This window comes from Mobula hypostoma, chromosome 9, assembly GCF_963921235.1.
Source record: "Mobula hypostoma chromosome 9, sMobHyp1.1, whole genome shotgun sequence".
NCBI lineage: Eukaryota > Metazoa > Chordata > Chondrichthyes > Myliobatiformes > Myliobatidae > Mobula > Mobula hypostoma.
Window position 1 is genome coordinate 5,756,124 of NC_086105.1, and position 18,718 is coordinate 5,774,841.

The 18,718-nt window shown below is 41.9% G+C and overlaps 1 protein-coding gene across 2 annotated transcripts in view; it reads right to left on the reverse strand.

Annotated features, from left to right (window-relative positions):
• ano6 (anoctamin 6) overlaps positions 1-18,718 on the reverse strand; it is a 174,686-nt gene that overhangs the window by 55,529 nt on the left and 100,439 nt on the right. For both annotated transcript variants that reach the window (XM_063057669.1, XM_063057667.1), the window contains 5 exons: positions 16,962-17,096; positions 14,350-14,415; positions 10,686-10,964; positions 9,990-10,100; positions 6,852-6,967 (listed from right to left, as the gene is read on the reverse strand). In XM_063057669.1, the coding sequence (XP_062913739.1) occupies positions 6,852-6,967; positions 9,990-10,100; positions 10,686-10,964; positions 14,350-14,415; positions 16,962-17,096 (707 nt within the window). The remainder of the gene's footprint in view (positions 1-6,851; positions 6,968-9,989; positions 10,101-10,685; positions 10,965-14,349; positions 14,416-16,961; positions 17,097-18,718) is intronic.

The window sequence follows — 18,718 nt, forward strand, 5'->3', positions numbered from 1 at the left end:
TAGAAAGAGATAATGCTTTAATTTATTTTCAGTCAGTTTCTTTTTCAGCTGAACTCAGATATTTTTCTGCATTAATTCAATGAATGTAAGAAGATTTTATGGCAAATGACTGTCTCCATGCCATGACTTGTTTAAAAACAAAATACCAGATAAACTGATTACCATCAATATGTTTATCATCAACACCTCTCTTCCTGTCTGGATGGCATTCAATCTGATGGCTAAAACATAGACTTTTTAAACATAGTTATTTACCTACCCCTTCTCTCTTTTTGCATTCTGTATTCTGGCTCCCCTCTTACCCCTTCCCTTCTCCTCCCCTCCCTCTAATGCCTCTCCTCCTTCTTTCTCTCATGGTCCACTGCCTTCTCATATCAGATGCTTCCTTCTTTGGCTCTTTGCCTCTTCCCCATATCACCTCCTAGCTTCTTACCTCATCCCCACCTCCCCCATCCCCTTGTCTTTCCCCTCACTTGGCTTCACCTTTCACCTGCCAGTTTGTACTCCATTCTCTTTCCCACTCCTTCTTATTCTGGCTTCTTCCTCTTCCTTTCCAGTCCCAATGAAGGGTCTCGGCCAAAAAACGCCAAATCTTTTGTCATGTACCCCTGGGGTTCCTTTTTGCTGTGGACTGTCACTTTAAGGCACAAGAGAGAACTGAGACTAACTTTTAGATTTCTGCTGAGAGAGGGAGGGGCAGAGCCTGCCTTTCAACTCGTGTTTACACTTTTACAAGGACACTGACTCCTGCTGTCAGCTTTTGGGTTGCCATGGAAAGAAAGAAAGAAAGAAGAGAGTGAGAGAGAGAGAGAGATTTTGGACACTGGATGAGCTTTGTTGTGCCCACAGAAAGGTGGGTTTCTGGAGGATCGATCAGTGGCTCTTGCAGTGTGGAAAAGGGGTGACCGATGGGAAGTTATTAGTGTCCAACCCTTGCTGGGGTTGATAACTCCACCACAGAAGACGGTCTCCTTGTTGTGGTCACATTCAGTGACTTTAAAGGAAGAGAAGAGGGGAAAGGAAGGTTTGAAACAGAAGAAACCTAGTGACAAAGAGGTCACTGTTTGGACTCTCTCTCTCCATAGCTCGTAAGGGTGAGTTTGAGTTCCATTCGAATACAAAGATGTTATTGTCACTTAGTTAATCCACAGGAGTGGGTTCTCTGGTGAGGGGAGTACCTTTGTGAATACCACTTGTGTGTTACCCTTGTTTGGGTGTGGTAGTTCACTGAAGAAAGACACCCCTGTGGAAAATCACTGTTGGAGTTAATTTGTATGTCGTGGAACTGGATAAGTGGCTATCACGTTGTGTGTTTGGTGTAGGCTTGTGTGGAAACTACCTGTGTGTGGTAATCACAACACACCGGAGGAACTCAGCAGGTCAGGCAGCATCCGTGGAAACGATCAGTCAACATTTCGTTCCTCTGGCGTGTTGTGAGTGTTGCTTTGACCCCAGCACCTGCAGAGTATTTTGTGTGTGTGATAATCCTTGCCTGGGTTGGTAGTTTTACCACTTGAAGAGGGTCTCCTTTGTGATAAGCTACTGTTGGTGATAATCTATACGTGGATTCTGTTGGGAGTATCCTGTGGCCACCACTTTGGGATGTCCCGTAACTGAATTCGGGTGTGGTACCACTTGTGTTGAAAGGATGTTCGTTGAAGATCACTGTCGGTGATATTTCATGTGTGGAATGGAACAACTTTGGAGATAAAACCTACTACTATTGTTATCTTGCATTGCTGTCGTGGAATCTGTGGAATATTGACATACTTGCCTTCTCTCGACATTTACCCTAGATTACAAATATCTCTCTCATATCACCTATTCCGTGGATGAACTGAACTTTCATACTTTACCATTTCAAGACTCTAAGCCTTGTTTCCCCCCAAGCTCAATAGTTTGGGAGTTATATTTGCACACGTATATACACGTAACACTGCTAATCAGTTTGATTTATCTGGTTATATATGACTGCATTATGTAGTTACTAATAAAAATAGCATTAGTTAAAAGTAAACCCAGACTAAAGGTGTTTTCCATTTCTGCTGGTTCTTTAACCCGTTACGGGGTATGTAACACTTTATTCCTCCAACCAAAGAAACGAACGACTTTGGTTCCCTTTGAGGCCTTCCTGCTGGGGGATGGAGGTGTATAGGGACTGGACATCCATAGTGAAAATACGATGATAGGGGACGGGGAACTTGAAATCATTGAAAAGATCCAGAGCGTGTGAAGTGTTACGGATGTAAGTCGGAAGGGACTTTTCCCTCTCTCACCTTACCTCGCCTGCCCATCTCTGGTGCTCCTCCCACTTTTCTTTCTTCCAGGGCCTTCTCCTATTAGATTCCCCCCTCTTCCCACCCCGTGTCTCTTTCACCAATCAGCTTTCCAGCTCTTTACTTCACCCCTCCCCCTCCCAGTTTCACCTGTCACCTTGTGTTTCTCCTTCCCCTCATCCCACCTTTTAATTCAACTCCTCATCACTTTTTTTTCTCTCCAGTCCTGCTGCAGGGTCTCGACCTGAAACATTGACTGTACTCTTTTTCAGATGTTGCCTGGCCTGCTGCGTTTCTCCAGCATTTTGTGTGTGCCCCTTTTAGTTTGGATGATTTTGTTCTCATTTTGTTCCTCCTTGTAAGAATTGTGCTTGTGTTTTTCCGGTGAACACTGCTTTTCTGGTGCTCTGTGCCTGTGTAACTGCTGCTGGTAGGTTTCTCATTGCACACGCTCAGTAATGTGCTTGTCCATAGGGCAGTAAACTCAACTTTGATTTTATACAGACCAATTTGACCTAAACAAATGAGGTGACCTTATTCCTACCCGAAGATGTCGAGATCCTGTGAAACGAGCCATAATGAAAGAAGTAAGTATTTATGATCAAGCTGGTTGCCTTATCATACTGTAGGTTTTACTGAGTTTTAAAATTATTTTTCAGAGTTGTAGTCATTCAGTGACATGGTGGGTTATTTCAAAACATTCCTGACTTTTGCCTTTCTTTGGAAGAACGCTGAGGAATCAGGAACTGAATTGCACACTGTTGAGTATCATGCTCAGGATATTGGTCTGGAGGAAATTAGCAATATTTGTGCTCCAACAGAGCAAAGCAATAGTCATCTCCAATGAAACTATTTCTAATCACATTCCTTTGACTGCAGTTGCATTAAATCAACTCCCAGCTGAATGACTTTAAATATTGTATAACAAAACACTTTTTTTTGGTCAATTTAAAGTTGCTCGAGCATAGCCACCTTTGCTGTATAAATACTATCTGGCATTTTAAATAGGGACTGAAGTTGAATCTCTCACTATTAAATCTCTGATTCTCTACCGCTGTTTAGTGGTTGCTTGAAGTGAAACTGGACAAACGGGTTATTTTCTACCGCAAAGATGGGGTGGTAATGGGTTGGTACATTAACTCATAATGACATGGCAGAAAACTATGCCAGTTCCATTCTTCCCTGAGTCATGGCAAGAACATTGTGTTGAGTCAAGGCCATGGCAACAACTCACTGAAGGCAGTGAAAGATATGATAATGAATGCAGAGGAGGTGACTTCCAGAGGTGAGTTCCAAGGGGCATATAGGGATGAGCTTGTTAATTCTGTCAGCTCAAAGGCTGACAGATTTGGGTAAAGACAGTAGGCAAAAAGAATTTAAAAAATTATACAAATTACAATTTTCTGACATCCTTATATGTTAATATTTGTGGGAATTAACTGTCCTGAATCCCTGTTGAATCTTGACTACTTATTTAGAGCAACACGCACAAAATGCTGGAGGAATGCAGCAGGTCAGGCAGCATCCATGGAAATGAATAAACAGTCAAGGTTTTGGGTTGAGACCCTTCATCAGGACTGAGAATGAAGGGGGGAAGATGCCAGAATAAAAAGGTGGGGGTGGGGGGAAGGACACCAGCTGGAAGGTGATAGGTGAAGTCAAGTGGGTGGGAAAGGTAAAGAGCTGGAGAAGTCTGACAGAAGAAGAGAGTGGACCATAGGAGAAAGGGAAGGAGGGAGGGGGCCCAGGGGGAAGTAATAGGCAGGTAAGAAGAGGTAAAAGGCCAGAGTGGGAAGCAGAGGAAGAGGGGAGGGGAGAGGAATTTATTTTTACTGGATTCATATTTGTAAGTTTTTACTAAAATCATAGCATTGGAGAGCATTGGACACCAGGTTAAGAATTCATTTTCAGAGGGAAAGGGTGGGGTGGGTAAGGGAATAATACTGGGAAAATAAGGGAAAAATACTGGAAGGAGAATTGATGTTCATATCGTAAGGCTGGAGGCTACAGTTTAACAACACCATGACCACCTCGACAACTTTGCACTAAAATGGATATTTTATTCAAATGATATTTTCTTGCAAAAATTGTGCATAACACTAGACCACAAAGATTTTATTTCCTGAATACTTTTGGGTGTATCTTATGGATTTAGGACTGTTGATCATGAAAATCGCCATAAAATTTCCCTATCACACAACATTTCAAAAAGAATGTGCCTATATTTGTTATTTCAATTCAAGTCAATTAAAATGTTGCCCACAATGTAAGCTGAAATGTTTTCTACCTTGTCCAGGCTCTCCTGGGGTGTGCTTAGGTAGGGTGGATGCTGCGTGGGAGGACAGGTTTGAGAGAGGCTACAAAAGCATCACGCACTGTTCCAAGCATTGCGTTTACATGTATATTAGTTTGTGATCACGTTGATGCACGTTTCAGGCGCATAGCATATTGTGTGTACTCATTATAATAAAGTAATTGTATTTCAGAATTGGAATCAGGTTTATTATCACCGGCATGTGATGTGAAATTTGTTAACTTGGCAGCAGTGGTTCAATGTAATACATAATATAATAATAAATAAATCAATCAATTACAGTACATGTACATTGAATAGATTAAAAGTCCTGCAGAAAGCAGAAATAATATATATTGTTTTAAAAAGTGAGGTAGTGTCCAAGGGTTCAATGTCCATTTAGGGATCTGAGTACTTGTGATAGTAAAATATCTCGGCAACGTTGCACAGTGTGATCCTTCCTGGTATGTTTATGGTGAGTAAGTGCTTAAATCTCAAAGTGGGAGCATGACTCCTCCTCTTAAGAAAGCCTATGAGCTCTACTTTGGGTTAAAACTGGTGACCAAGACAAATCCTGGGCTCCTCACATTATAATTTAATGTACATTTTCTGTTTTCCCATGAACGCTGTTTATATGATATGTACCTGTGATACAAAATCCTATATTTAAAATTAATGCACTTTAGTTTGTTATTTATGTGTCATTCATCTGTAGATTTTATCTGTCCCTTCATAAGTTATCGTGTGTTCTGTGTAACTTCTGTGCTACACCCTGGTTCAAAGACGCGTCTTGTTTCTATATAAATTATATGCTTATATAGATTATATACATGCATATAGTTAAATGACAATAAACTTGACTTGATGTTGTTTGCAAGTAAATTATTCATTGCACCTGTGCATACACATACTTGTCTATATATTAATAAACTTGACTCTGGCTTTGATTTTCTCCAGAATTCGTTTATAACAGGAGACTGATTATGTTTTAAGACAGTGTTTCACTCTTCTTTCCAGCCTCACCATTCCCTGAGATGTTTGCTAAACCTAAGTGATTATGGGAACCCCCATCAAATCAAAAGATGTGGTTGCATTATTGGAAGAAGAAGCCAACCTCGTAAATACATTAACACCTCCACCCCACTCAGCTGAAATCAGCCACAGAAGAAGGCTGAATTCACAAGAAAATGCAAATACTGGAATCTGGACCAAAATAAAAAACAACTGCTGGAGGCTGAGGGGCAGAGAGAAATGACCGGTTTTGAGCGAAGGTCCTCCATCCGGACTGGGAGTGGAGAGGGTAGATAACTAGTATAATAAGGAGATGGGGAGGAGTGAGACAGGGACCAGCAGATGACAGGTGGATTGAGGAGCGGTGAAGGATGATACACTGATGGAACAAGGTAGGGGGAGACATAGTGGGTGAAGATGGAAACAGGTAGGTGATTGCTGGGAGCAGGCAAGTAAAATAAAAAAGCAGACAGGCTGGTGAGGGAAAGGGAAGAGAAAGGGGAGGTGGAGATAGCTGCTGGTGGGTCAGGAACACAAACCCAAAGGCTACGAGTGCTGAAGCCTCACATGTAAAGAAGGTGATAATGGGAACCATTAAGGGAAAGATGAAGGGCAGCTGGGACTAAATGGGGATGGGATTTGGAGGATGAAATGTGTGGGTAGTAGGTGGAGTGCAGCATCTACCAGCAGGGATATCCATCATTCAGGACAAGCCCTCTTCTCAGTGCTGTCATCAGGGAGGAGGTAGAGACACTGAAAGGTCCACACTGCCAGGTTTGGGAACAGCTCATCAGGTTCAGGAACTGACCTGCACACCCCAACCCTGCACCAGTAATGGAGCACTCCTTGTACCACGATCGCCTTGTTTCTGTTAGTTTTTGTACACAAGTCTTGTTTTGTAATCCTAACTTTTTCTCTCCACTGATATACAGTATATAATCTATATTCTGTGTGTTATTTGAACGTTTGTGCCTGAGATGTTGCTGTGAGCAAGTTTTTCATTCTAGCTGAACCTGACTGTACTTGTACATATGACAATAAACTTGACTTGAATCAGTGGGGATATTGCACATCCTTGAATGCTCTTATCAGCCAGCTGGCAGTCTCCATATTTCAATGTATTTGAGTGGACTGACGAGCACCATATCTTTTCACTGACGGAGATCGGTGTTACCCAAATGCCTTCTGTAACGGTATTGAAGTGGTCGCCTGTGTCTAGAGATGTAATACTCTCAATGTATTACTTTAACACTCAGATGAAGAGGGAGTACCTGATAAGATCCAAAGGCTGCAGTTTGTAGAAGTTCTTGGGGTGAGCCCACTCCCGGTAAAGAAGGAACCTCTCATTGGGACACAGTGGGTCCAAAGATTTCTGGTTGAACTTGCACTGGAAGAAATGGGAATTCATGAATGTGAATATTAGATAGTTGTATTTGTCACCATACTCTTATGAAATATCCTGCAGTATTTATTAACAGAACTGAAATAAATTATACAGCTAAATTGTTTATTTATACTTTACACTAGGCGATCTCAACTGACTCCTACTACTAAGTGAGGTTGGGGACGCCTGCTCTACGCTCTCTTCTTGTTGCTGACATTAGGCATGAGGGACAGGAGCCTTATGTCCAGCACCACCATGATCAGGAACAGTCCCCACCCTATAATCATCATGCCCCTGAACCATCAGGGACATCTTCACTCATTCCAACACTGAACCAGTTCCACAACCTACAGACAGACTTTCAAGGACTCTACAATTCATGTTCTTGGTATTATTTATTTTTATTAACCCAATTTGTCTTCTTATCTACTTTAGTTATCTGCCAGTCTTTGTTTATGTATAGTTTTTTTTGTAAATTCTATTGTATTTCTTTATTTTTCTGTAAATAGCTGCAAGAAAATGAATTGCAAGGTAGTATATGGTAACCAATATGTACTTAAATTACTTAATAAATTTCTGTTGACTTTGTCTAGATTTTAATTGAGAATAGGGCACAGGACAGACTCTGGTACTTTTTACGGTCTGCCTGGTTCTGCTTGCTGCTCTATGACAGTGGTCCCCAACCTCTGGGCCGCGAAGCACGCATGCCGCGAAGATTGCAATCGCCTCTGATCTGGGCCGACACTTACGTGCCGGGCAGCACCTAATTAATTAGCTTGTTTATTTCGGCTTTTTTCTTAAAGACGTGCTGGGTGCGTCCCGGCTACCGCTGCACCCCTGCATGCTTCGCGGCCCGGAGGTTGGGGACCACGGCTCTATGACGTTTAGTCAGCTCTGAGTTGAACGGCGCCTGTGGCCTGGCTCCAGGCGCATTGATGCCTGGCTTCGTGTCTTTTGTAAAACTTCGGTTCTGAATGTTATTTGCTTTCTTTTATTGTTTGTGCCACCCACAGGGGGTTTGGTGGTCTTTTTACGGGTTCTTTTGGGGTTTCTCTGTTTTGTGGCTGCCTGTAAGGAGACTAATCTCAGGTTGTATAATGTATACATACTTTAGTAATAAATATACTTTGAACTTGTAGTCTGATTTTTCTGTTAAATATGAAAGAAAATGTTGACTCTGCTGTTTAGCTTAGAGAAGGGCCAAGGACTTTGAGATAATACCATAGCATCAGTCAGTACCTTCAGATGGGGGAGAATTTGAGGGTTGTGCTGTTCTGGAGTTTAATACAAGATTGCTCAAGAAAACCAACATTTCAGTATACGAGGGGTGATTGATAAGTTTGTGGCCTAAGGTAGAAGGAGATGAGCTTAACGGCTCTCGTTACGAAGTTTGAAGTTAATAACTCATCTCCTTCTACCTTAGGCACGAACTTATCAATCACCCCTGATGAATTATTAACTTCAAACTTTCCGCATTTTCACTCAGAGTTGAACTGCATGTGCATGTAACGAGAGCTGTATAACTCATCTCCTTCTACCTCGGGCCACGAAATTATTAATCAGCCCTCGTATTTTATCTTTCTGGAGACACTTTCTGGAGGTCCAAGATCCGTATGCTCCACAACTGCTGGACTAAGTGTGTAAATGTAGGAGGGGACTATGTTGAAAAATAAATGTGCTAAGTTTGCTAAGTTTTCTAAAATTGACCCCTTCTACCCTAGGCCACAAACTTATCAATCACCCCTCGTATTTTATCTTCTTTGCAAGCACACTGCAATATAAGATTCTGTTCAAGTGTACAAACATTACTAAACAAACAGTGTATATAAACAACTCTCTATGTCAGTACAATCAAATCATTTCTGTCCAATTTAAAAAATACCTAACAATATGAAGCTATTTATTATTATTTGAATTAATACATAAAATCAGGCTTGGGTGGCAAGGTGGAGGTACGTCTCTACCAAAGGAGGTGTGAGGTGCTCCTTCCCTCCTCTAGTCTGCAGGTCACCCTTGGGCAAGGTGTAGCACCTGTTTAACTGCCCCCCCCCCAGGCCCCCCACCCACCGATCAGGGTCACGTGAAGCCATGGGAGCAGGTGGTGGATGGGTGCATATCAAAGTTCTGGTTATGCGCCCACTGACGCCAGACAGACAATCTCTGAAGACGAATAAACTCTTCTCGGGCTTCCAGCTGGGTACAGGTTTTGATTCTAACCGACGTTTCGATGACAAACTTTGCCACCTTCCTCAGGATTGATGCCTGGGCATATCTAGTTCAGTGGTATATATACCCCCATTATCCATCTCTCCTGATAGGTTAGTCCTCATCCAAACTGTTTTCCACTGTTCCACCTTGTTTACAATCAAATTCCAGTTCTTACCTTAGAGCAAGTCCTTCGTCTTTGTCAAAATTCTTTTCGTCTAGTTTTATTTCAATGGCTTCCTTTACTAGGTGATCCCAAAATCCATTAGCACAGTACAGTAGTTTTGTTTCATTGAAGTCAATTCTAAGGCCGTTGTGAATGATACAGCAGCAGAACATTGCATTTGCAATGGCCATAGTTTTGACTTCGATTATATACAAGGTGGTCTAGTGGAAACCTGATTGGTTGAGGACTAACCAATCAGGAGGAACGGACGACGGGGGTATAAATATATACATGCCCCTAGACATGTCCAGGCATCAACCCTGTTGAAGATGGCAAAGTCTGTCATCAAAACATCAATACCTGTACCTGGCTGGAAGCCCAAGAGAGTTTATTCATCATACACACCAGGAAAGCACCAGATCTTTTCTCAATCTCTGAAGAGTATTGATAATGGCTGGGGTCACCTGTCTTGTAAAGACACTACCCATCCAGAAGAAGGCAACGGCAAAGCACTCTGGTAGAATATTTGCCAAGAACAATCATAGTCATGGAAAGACCAGGATCACCTACGTCACACAACATGGCACATGATGGTGGTGATGAAAAATCAAATGATAAGTGTCGAGATACAATTAACCATCTTAAGTTACTTACATCATGGAGTGTATACGCTGCCTTATAGGCTTTTGAGTCCAGAAGTTTAGTGATACCAAACGCGTTGGGTTTTCCTTTTTTATATACACAACGATTCAAAATATAATTGACCTACAAAATGAAATGGAAAACTGATTATTTGAAAAATAATATGCAGTGTGAAAATGGTCAAAATAGCTCACTTAAAACCAAAACCAGAAATGTGGCAAATCGTTGCTTCGTGTCTGAGGTTCACGGTGATTTACCCCGCTGTGTGATAAATTGAGACTGAGGCTACAGACCCACTCTGGCTACTTCGAGTTCTGGGTCAATGGACTCAATCTGGTTTGCAATGCTGTTGCTTGCTTTTATTGTTTGCATGATTTGTGTTTTTTTTCTCTCTCTATGCATTGGGTGTTGGTCATTTTTTTAACTGGGCTCTTTCAGGTTTTCTGCTTTGTGGCTGCCTGTAAGCAGACAAAGCTCAAGGTTGTATAAATTATACATACTTTGATAATAAATGTACTTTAAAACCTTTGGACAATCAGACAAAAATGTAAATCATTCTTTATTCACCTTTTTTGCTCCCAATTAAAATGATTTATTTGCCAACGGGTTGAAATAGTTTCAGGGAATGTGGGATTCAGTGATGGATGTGTAGACACTGACACATTTGTTAATGCAACTGAACCTGAGGGGTGGCATTTGATGACTTACAATTCTGCTTCGCGTTGCTGGTGTGAAGAAGGCATCGCGATTTTCAGTCTGGAAACTTTTAATACGGTCCAACTCGAATGGTGCAGTGAAATAATCATCCTCTGGTGGAATTTTGTCTTCAGACACTGAGAAAAGCTTAGTTATGTAGTTAAACATTGAGGTCTTCTGTTTTAAGTCATTGCTTTGTAGAGGTAGTTTTATATGGAGGACTTCAGCATAGTGACAGAGAACTTCCCAGGGTGCATGGAGCTTCAGGAAAATTGTCTTGGAATCTAAAATCTAAGGTAGCAGGTGGAAAAAAAACATGAAATATTGAACAAAATGTACAATTATTTCACTGTTTTGCTAACTAATTCCAAAGCACACATACATGAAGTACATTGAAATGAGTATCAATCCAGGATAGACAAACGAGCATATACACCCAGGTATATTAGGTTCATTAGGTACAGGAGTGGAACCTGCTGTGGTCTTCTGCTGCTGTAGCCCATCCACTTCAAGGTTCAATGTGTTGTACGTTCAGAGATGCTCTTCTGCACATCACTGCTGTAACACGTGGTTATCTGAATTGTTGCCTTACTGTCAGCTTGAACCAGTCTGGCCATTCTCCTCTGATCTCTCTCATTAACAAGGCGTTCTCGCCCACAGAACTGCTGCTCACTTTTTTTTGTTTCTCGTACCATTCTCTGTAAACTCTAGAGACTGTTGTTCATGAAAATCCCAGCGGTCACCTCATGGTGACCCAATCAGTGCTCTTATTTATTATTTTTGTAACTTATTGTAATTTTCAGATCTTCCACCATACAGCTGCTGCAAAACAGCACGTTTCACAAGATATGTCAGTGATACTTTATACTTCATTGTCGCCAAACAATTGATACAGAACGTACAATCATCATAGCGATATTTGATTCTGCACTTCCCGCTAGTAAACCTAATTCCGATTCTGATAACCACACTTTTACACAGAGCTAGCAGGATCTTACTGTGTTAAACTTCTTTGCCTTGGCTGATAAAGGCAGGTATCGCAGTTCAATGTAGCAGGCAGCAAAAGATATTGAGAACGGAGAAAGCAGAAACAGGGACATAACTCTGAAGAAATGGCATTACGTGGCCTAATGAGCAAGGGATGACATTGCACTGGGTTGTAAGCTAAGTGGTGAGTTCATGAAGAAATATATAGGTGGACTCAGGTTTGACTCATGTCAGTAATCTGATCACTTGGCAGATAGTAAAGTAACACCCTCATTGCTTCCTTGGGGTGGTTATACCAGGGGGAGATAATGGGATAAGCTCCCACTACCTATTATATTTCGATATATCATCACAGGAGTTGCCAGTCAGCATTGAATCTCAAAGTAGGACTGCCTTCAGGGCTCCAGCTCCAGATTTTCCCTCTGGTTTTACTCACTTCAAAATATATTGAAGGCGGGGGGAGAGAGAGCAGCGCGCCTGTGCATGCCCTCCGGTGAAAAATGATATCATATCCGTTAAATAGGGGCCGTGGACAATTCTGATTTGATGGAGAATGGACGTGAAAGCACAGAGGAACATCTGGAGAAATTTCTGGAGCGCCCGTTCGCTGCTGTGGTTACTGTGTGGTCAGGAATCTTTCGGAGGGTAGGCCTCAAAATCCCCGGCCTTGCCTGCTGTTGGCGACCGAGGTTGAGGTCGAATCGCTCGGACAGAGATGGCGCTCAGTACTCGGTGTCGGAGAGCTGATCAGAGCTCGAAGTTTTCGGATGACTCAGAGTCGGACTGTGGTCAGCATGGCAGGGAGAGTTTTTCTTCCCTATCCCGTCTGCGAGAGATGTGGGACATTTGAGAAACTTTGAACTTTTTACTGTGCTCATGGACTTCTTCATCAAGTTATGGTATTGTTACACTGTTGTAACTATATGTTATAATTATGTGGATTGGTCAGTCTTTTTCAGTTGTGGTCTGTCCTGTGTTTTGTGATATCACATCGGAGGAAATATTGTATCATTACTTAATGCATGCATTACTAAATGACAATAAAAGAGGACTACGTGTCTTCATAATCTAAAAATGTTTCTAATCGCATTCGCCTCAAATAGCCTCTGATAACCAAGTCCAGCTCCCGGCCTTCACGTGTGGCTGAGCTACTCAGCCTGGCAGAAACATTTCTGCTGACAGGAGAAGGGAAAAGGTGGGCTACCTTCACCTTAAAATCAGTCATTTCGGGCAGATGGGGCTTATCAGCCGTGGTTGGCAGCTCATCTAGGGGAAGGAAAACTTTGATCTCAAACCTCCACTGCCTTGCGGCAATACCCACTCATGGGGAAGGCCTCGTGAGTAAAACCTGAGGGAAAATCTGGAGCTGGGGCAGTCCTACTTTGAGATTCAACTCTAAATGGCAACTCCTGTGATGCCACTGGTGCCAAAATATATCGATCTCTGCCCATTCTTTGGGTTCATCGGATGTGTGGAGAGGGGGAGCCTACTACACAGGCCCCAGCTTGCTCTCCATATCGTACTGCCCAGGGTGCGTATCTGGACAGCTAGGACACAACATCCATAGTCAACTATGACTGACGGAGGCCTCACTCACTTACCCTAACTCTAACAACGTTGCAATGATTTTGAACCTCAAATGTGGCTCCAATCACTGTTATAACCAGTACTGCCACTGTACAGCATAGGTGAACTGGGTTCAATTCCCACCATAGTCATAGTAGTCATAGTCATAGTCATACTTTATTGATCCTGGGGGAAATTGGTTTTCGTTACAGTTGCATCATAAATATTAAGTAGTAATAGAACCATAAATAGTTAAAAATAGTAATATGTAAATTATGCCAGTAAATTATGAAATAAGTCCAGGACCGGCCTATTGGCTCAGGGTGTCTGACCCTCCAAGGGAGGAGTTGTAAAGTTTGATGGCCACAGGCAGGAATGACTTCCTATGACGCTCTGTGCTGCATCTCGGTGGAATGAGTCTCTGGCTGAATGTACTCCTGTGCCCACCCAGTACATTATGTAGTGGATGGGAGACACTGTCCAAGATGGCATGCAACTTAGACAGCATCCTCTTTTCAGACACCACCGTCAGAGAGTCCAGTTCCATCCCCACAACATCACTGGCCCTACGAATGAGTTTGTTGATTCTGTTGGTGTCTGCTGCCTGTAATGAGTTTGTACATTGCTCTGTGACCACATAGGTTTCCTCCAGGTGCTCCAGTTTCCTCCCACAGTCCACAGATATACCGGTTGGGAGGTTAATTAGTCATTGTAAATTGTCCCGTGATGGGGCTGGCATTAAGTCAGTGTGGCTCAAGGGGCCGAAAGGGATTATTCCACGCTATATCTCAATAATAAAAATCGCTTGCCACCCATTGCTGTTCAAACCACATGAGGAACAATAACAGGATAACCAGTCCTGTGAAAATATACTGCAAATAGCAATGTTTACAGCTGAAGACAGAGCAAGAATAAATTGACAAAGAAAAATGCAACAGTTTAAACTTATTTACATGTTTATTTTCACAACCTCAGAGTAATTTTCACATTAACATGTGAAAACTCACATGTTAATCAATGCTTCCTGAAAACTAAAGTGTCTTCTAGAGTTAGTGAAACTTTCAGCTGAATTTATAATCAAGACCCTCTCAGCAAACACTATAACATTTGAACGAGTACTCACTGATCTTGTAGCTTCAATCTCCAGCCCGCTTTTCTTTAAGTTGTCTTGAAAGAAAGCTCTTTTCCTCTGCACATGGAACACAAAATATGTCAGAAGCTCCCCTGATGTCACAGCCGGGATCAGTTTAAAAATATCCATGCTCCCATCTCAATGACTCAACAAGGAAGATACAGAGGATCTTTTGTCCTGGGACTTGATATTCAAATGCTTATTACACAGTCATTTTTAATATTTTAGTCCACACTCAAGTAAAATCTGCAAGAAAACTGATTCCTATTTATGTATATTTGCACCTCACTTCAGGAAACTTCACTTTACTCGTGAGTAACAAAACTTCAGCGGTTCTGCATAAGAACATATAAGAACTCAGCCTCACCCTAACTTATGAGTAAATAGATCCAAGATGACAGGCGTGTAAAATCCCACACTGAGAGAATCTAACACAGACATCAGTGATAATTCAAGCTCGCTGTTCCCAGAGGAAATGCCTGTGCTCGACTGGCCTCTCTCTCTCTCTCTCTCTCTCTCTCTCTCTACTGCTCGAAGCTGCTCGGGGTTGGTGCCGGAGTCTTGGGTCTTGGGCAAAGTTTATTCGATGTGTTTCTGGATTGGACTCTAGTTCATGTTACAATGTGACTCTGGTTACTCCTTTTTTTATTGCCATTTTGTGTGATTTTGATTGGGGCAGATTGGCTCTGCAGCCTGCAGGCAACAAACGATACAGCACAAAATTGAACTGAATTAAACAGAACATCCTACAAAATTCTACAAAAGGAAGTGGGTTCAGCTTAGTAGGAAAGAGCATCCATCATTAGAGATCCGCAAAGCCCAAGCTATCCCCTTTTCTCGCTGCTGCTATCAGGTAGAACAGGGGTCCTCAACCTTTTTTGCACCGTGTACCAGTTTAATATTGACAATATTCTTGTGGATCAGCCAAATGGGGGGGAGGGGTGTTCAAGTAGGGTTAAACTCACCTCAACATGTCTTTTACAGTTAGGGTTGCCAACTTTCTCACTCCAAATAAGGGACAAAAGTAGCAGTCAAATCCCGGGACATTTTACCCCAGGAAAGAATACCATGACCATGAAGCCTGTGTGTGCATGCGTGACGTACGCATGTGACGTGCGCATGTGACGTGTGCATGTGACGTATGCATGTGACGTGTGCATGTGACGTACGCATGTGCGTATGCGCTGATTTTTTTCCCCACAAATCGGTTTTGCCTTCATCTTCCCAACTATACTGTACATACATTATTTCTACTTTATATAGGCTGTGTATTTATCATATCATTCCTGCTTTTACTATATGTTAGTGTTATTTATTTTTGGTTTTATGTGTTATTTGGTATGATTTGTTAGGTTATTTTTTTGGGTCTGGGAACGCTCAAAAAATTTTCCCATATAAATTAATGGTAATTGCTTCTTCGCTTCACGCCATTTCAGCACGAAAGCTTTCATAGGAACGCTCTACCTTAGCAGGGGAAATACGGGACAAACCAATTTAGCCCAATATACGGGATGTCCCGGCAAATACGGGACATTTGGCAACCCTATGTTCAGTGCGTGACAGGGAATGAGGAAAGGTGCAGCTGACTCATATTGTTTCCTCACAGCCCGGTAGCACATGCTTTGCGGCCCGGTGGTTGGGGACCTCTGAGGTAGAAGGTACAAGAGCCTCAGGACCTGCACCATCAGATTCAAGAACAGTTACTACCCCTCAACCATCAGGCTCTTGAACAAAAGGGACAACTACTCTCATTTGCCCATCCATTGAGATGTTCCCACAACCAATGATCTCACTTTAAGGACTCCTTGTCTTGTTATTTCATCTCATTATTTATGGCTGTTTATTTATATTTGCACAGTTTGTTGTCTTCTACACTCTGGTTGATCTTTCATTGATCCTGTTATAGTTACTATTCTGTAGATTTGCTGAGTATTCCTGCAGGAAAACCAATCTCAGGGTTGTATATGGTGATATATATGTACTTTACTTTGAACTATTTTTTGTGGATTGGGTGTTCATTTTTTTTTGAACGAGTTCCATGTTGTTTGTTTCATGGCTGTCTGTGGGAAGACAAATCCCAGAGTTGTATACTGCATATGAACTTCGATGCTAAATGTACTTCGAATTTTTCAATACAAAATTACATTTTACCAATAGATGGCCCATTATATCCTACAGGAGACTTTTTAAATCAGATGATATTATGAGAATTCAGAGACTGCTGCTTATCCTCTTGTAAGGTTAAAGATCAGAGAGGAAAGTTCTACATTTGTTTCCACCCATGCAGGTGCAGTGCGTCTTTCAAGATTACCTCAGTATAATTTGAAATCAGGAGGTTCAAACTCGATCCATAGAACAACTATAGTGATGATGTCAACTCTACTTGTACAATAATCATGCTGATATGTTGATCACTGATTGCAGCAATTAAGTAAAAAACCAATTAAATCAGCTGACTTGGTGACCATGAATGGCTTCGTCATACAACACGGCCCATCATGATGATGACAATGGGCCGAGGGTCTGTTTCCGTACTGGATGAGTCTGTGACTCAACTGTGGAGGACAATCTACTGAAGTAATAGCAGCGACAGCAGGTCATACCTTTTTGCTTAGAATTGATCGCATTCTCTTTTGATCCCCCGGTTTCTTCTGCTCCTCTTCGTAAACCAGTATGAAGTCAATTCGACGTTGACCGTCAGTGAAAAACATCGAGTCTTCATTTCCATTAAACTCAACCTGTATTGAGAAAACCACAGCAGAGTTCATTTCAAAGCGTGTGGCAGAAAGAATGAGAGCTTACAATCCAAACTCACCGCTATCTGGATGTGCACAGTAGACAGAGTTTGACCCAAAACAAAGGCAATAAATAACTGAGTGACAGCAGTGTTCTCTCAGGTACAAAGATATATCATGCCATGGAAATTAGTAACATCATCAAGGTCTATCTTCACTAAACAATCAAAACGTCCATTTGGTTAAGAGAAGAATAATCTAAGTTGAATAATTACATAGAAAAGGCTCTGTAGCATAAACATCTTTATTGATTTATCAAGTTATTAAAACTCCAAGAAGCGTACTGATACAATATTGCTCAGAAAGCCAACATTATAAAGAACAGCAACAGGTGATAATGTACCGTAACCTGAAATATTTCCCACTGTTTAAAATAATTTCTCTTCCATTTTCATCATTTTTGCTTTGTTATGCCTTATGCACACTTATGCATACACACATACATATACTGCCCAAAACTTGCACAGTATTATAGTAATTTTATGTATTGCACTGTACTGCTGCTGCTGCAAAAAAAACAAACTTCAAGACATGTGTGAGTGATGATAGACCCGATCTGGGTCTCTGTTGCGGACTGAGAGTGGGAAGGGACCAGGGAGAGGGGAATCATGGATCGGAAAAGGGGAAGGGGGAGGGGTGAGACTGGGAAGCACCAGAGAGATATTCAGCAATGATCAATAAATCAATAGTTTGGAGTCAAATAACCTTGCCTGGCGTCTCAGGGCTGGGTGTGTCTGCACCTGCCCCACCCCAGCACTCCATCCTTGCCATTCCCAACATCCTTTGCTCCTGCCAGATTTACAAACTCGTTCTCCGCTCTACATTGACAAATAAAGCACTGTGCAAGATTCCTAGGCATCCTAGCTACATACATGCGTGCCAAAGACTTTTGCACAGTCCTGTTTGCTTCACTGAATTTTTTTCATTTTACTAGTTTCTACTTTTTGTGATGTTCTGGTACAATAGAACTATACAGCTGACTTCTGTGTAGGTAAGCCATTTACAAATGTTATGTAGTGGACGGGTTCCATGTATTTTTTGTTTTGAGGCTGCCTGTGGGAAGATGAAGTGGTGAGTGCGTGGAATGGGCTGCCGGTGTTTGTGGTGGAGGCGGACACAATAGAGTCTTTGAAGAGGCTCCTGGATGGATGCATGGAGCTTAGAAAAATAGAGGGCTACAGGTAACCCTAGGTATTTTCTAAAGTAAGTACATGTTTGGCACAGCATTGTGGGCCAAAGGGCCTGTATTGTGATGTAGGTTTTCTATGTTTCTCTGAATCTCAGGGTTGTATACTGCATGCATACTTTGATAAATGTACTTTTAATCTTTGGATCATTCTACACCTCACACCTACACTGTGTTATTGTGTTTTCATCTGCCCTGCTACTACCTCAAAGAGTCCCTCTTGCTAAGAATCACTTTGTCAGTTTATCATTTCCTGTCAGAGGCACCATATGTAGATACTCTGCATCTAACATCACTTATGTATATACAATCAATCTATGTGTAATTTTCTGTCTATACGGCCACACTCAAACAGTTACATGTACACTATACTATAAGA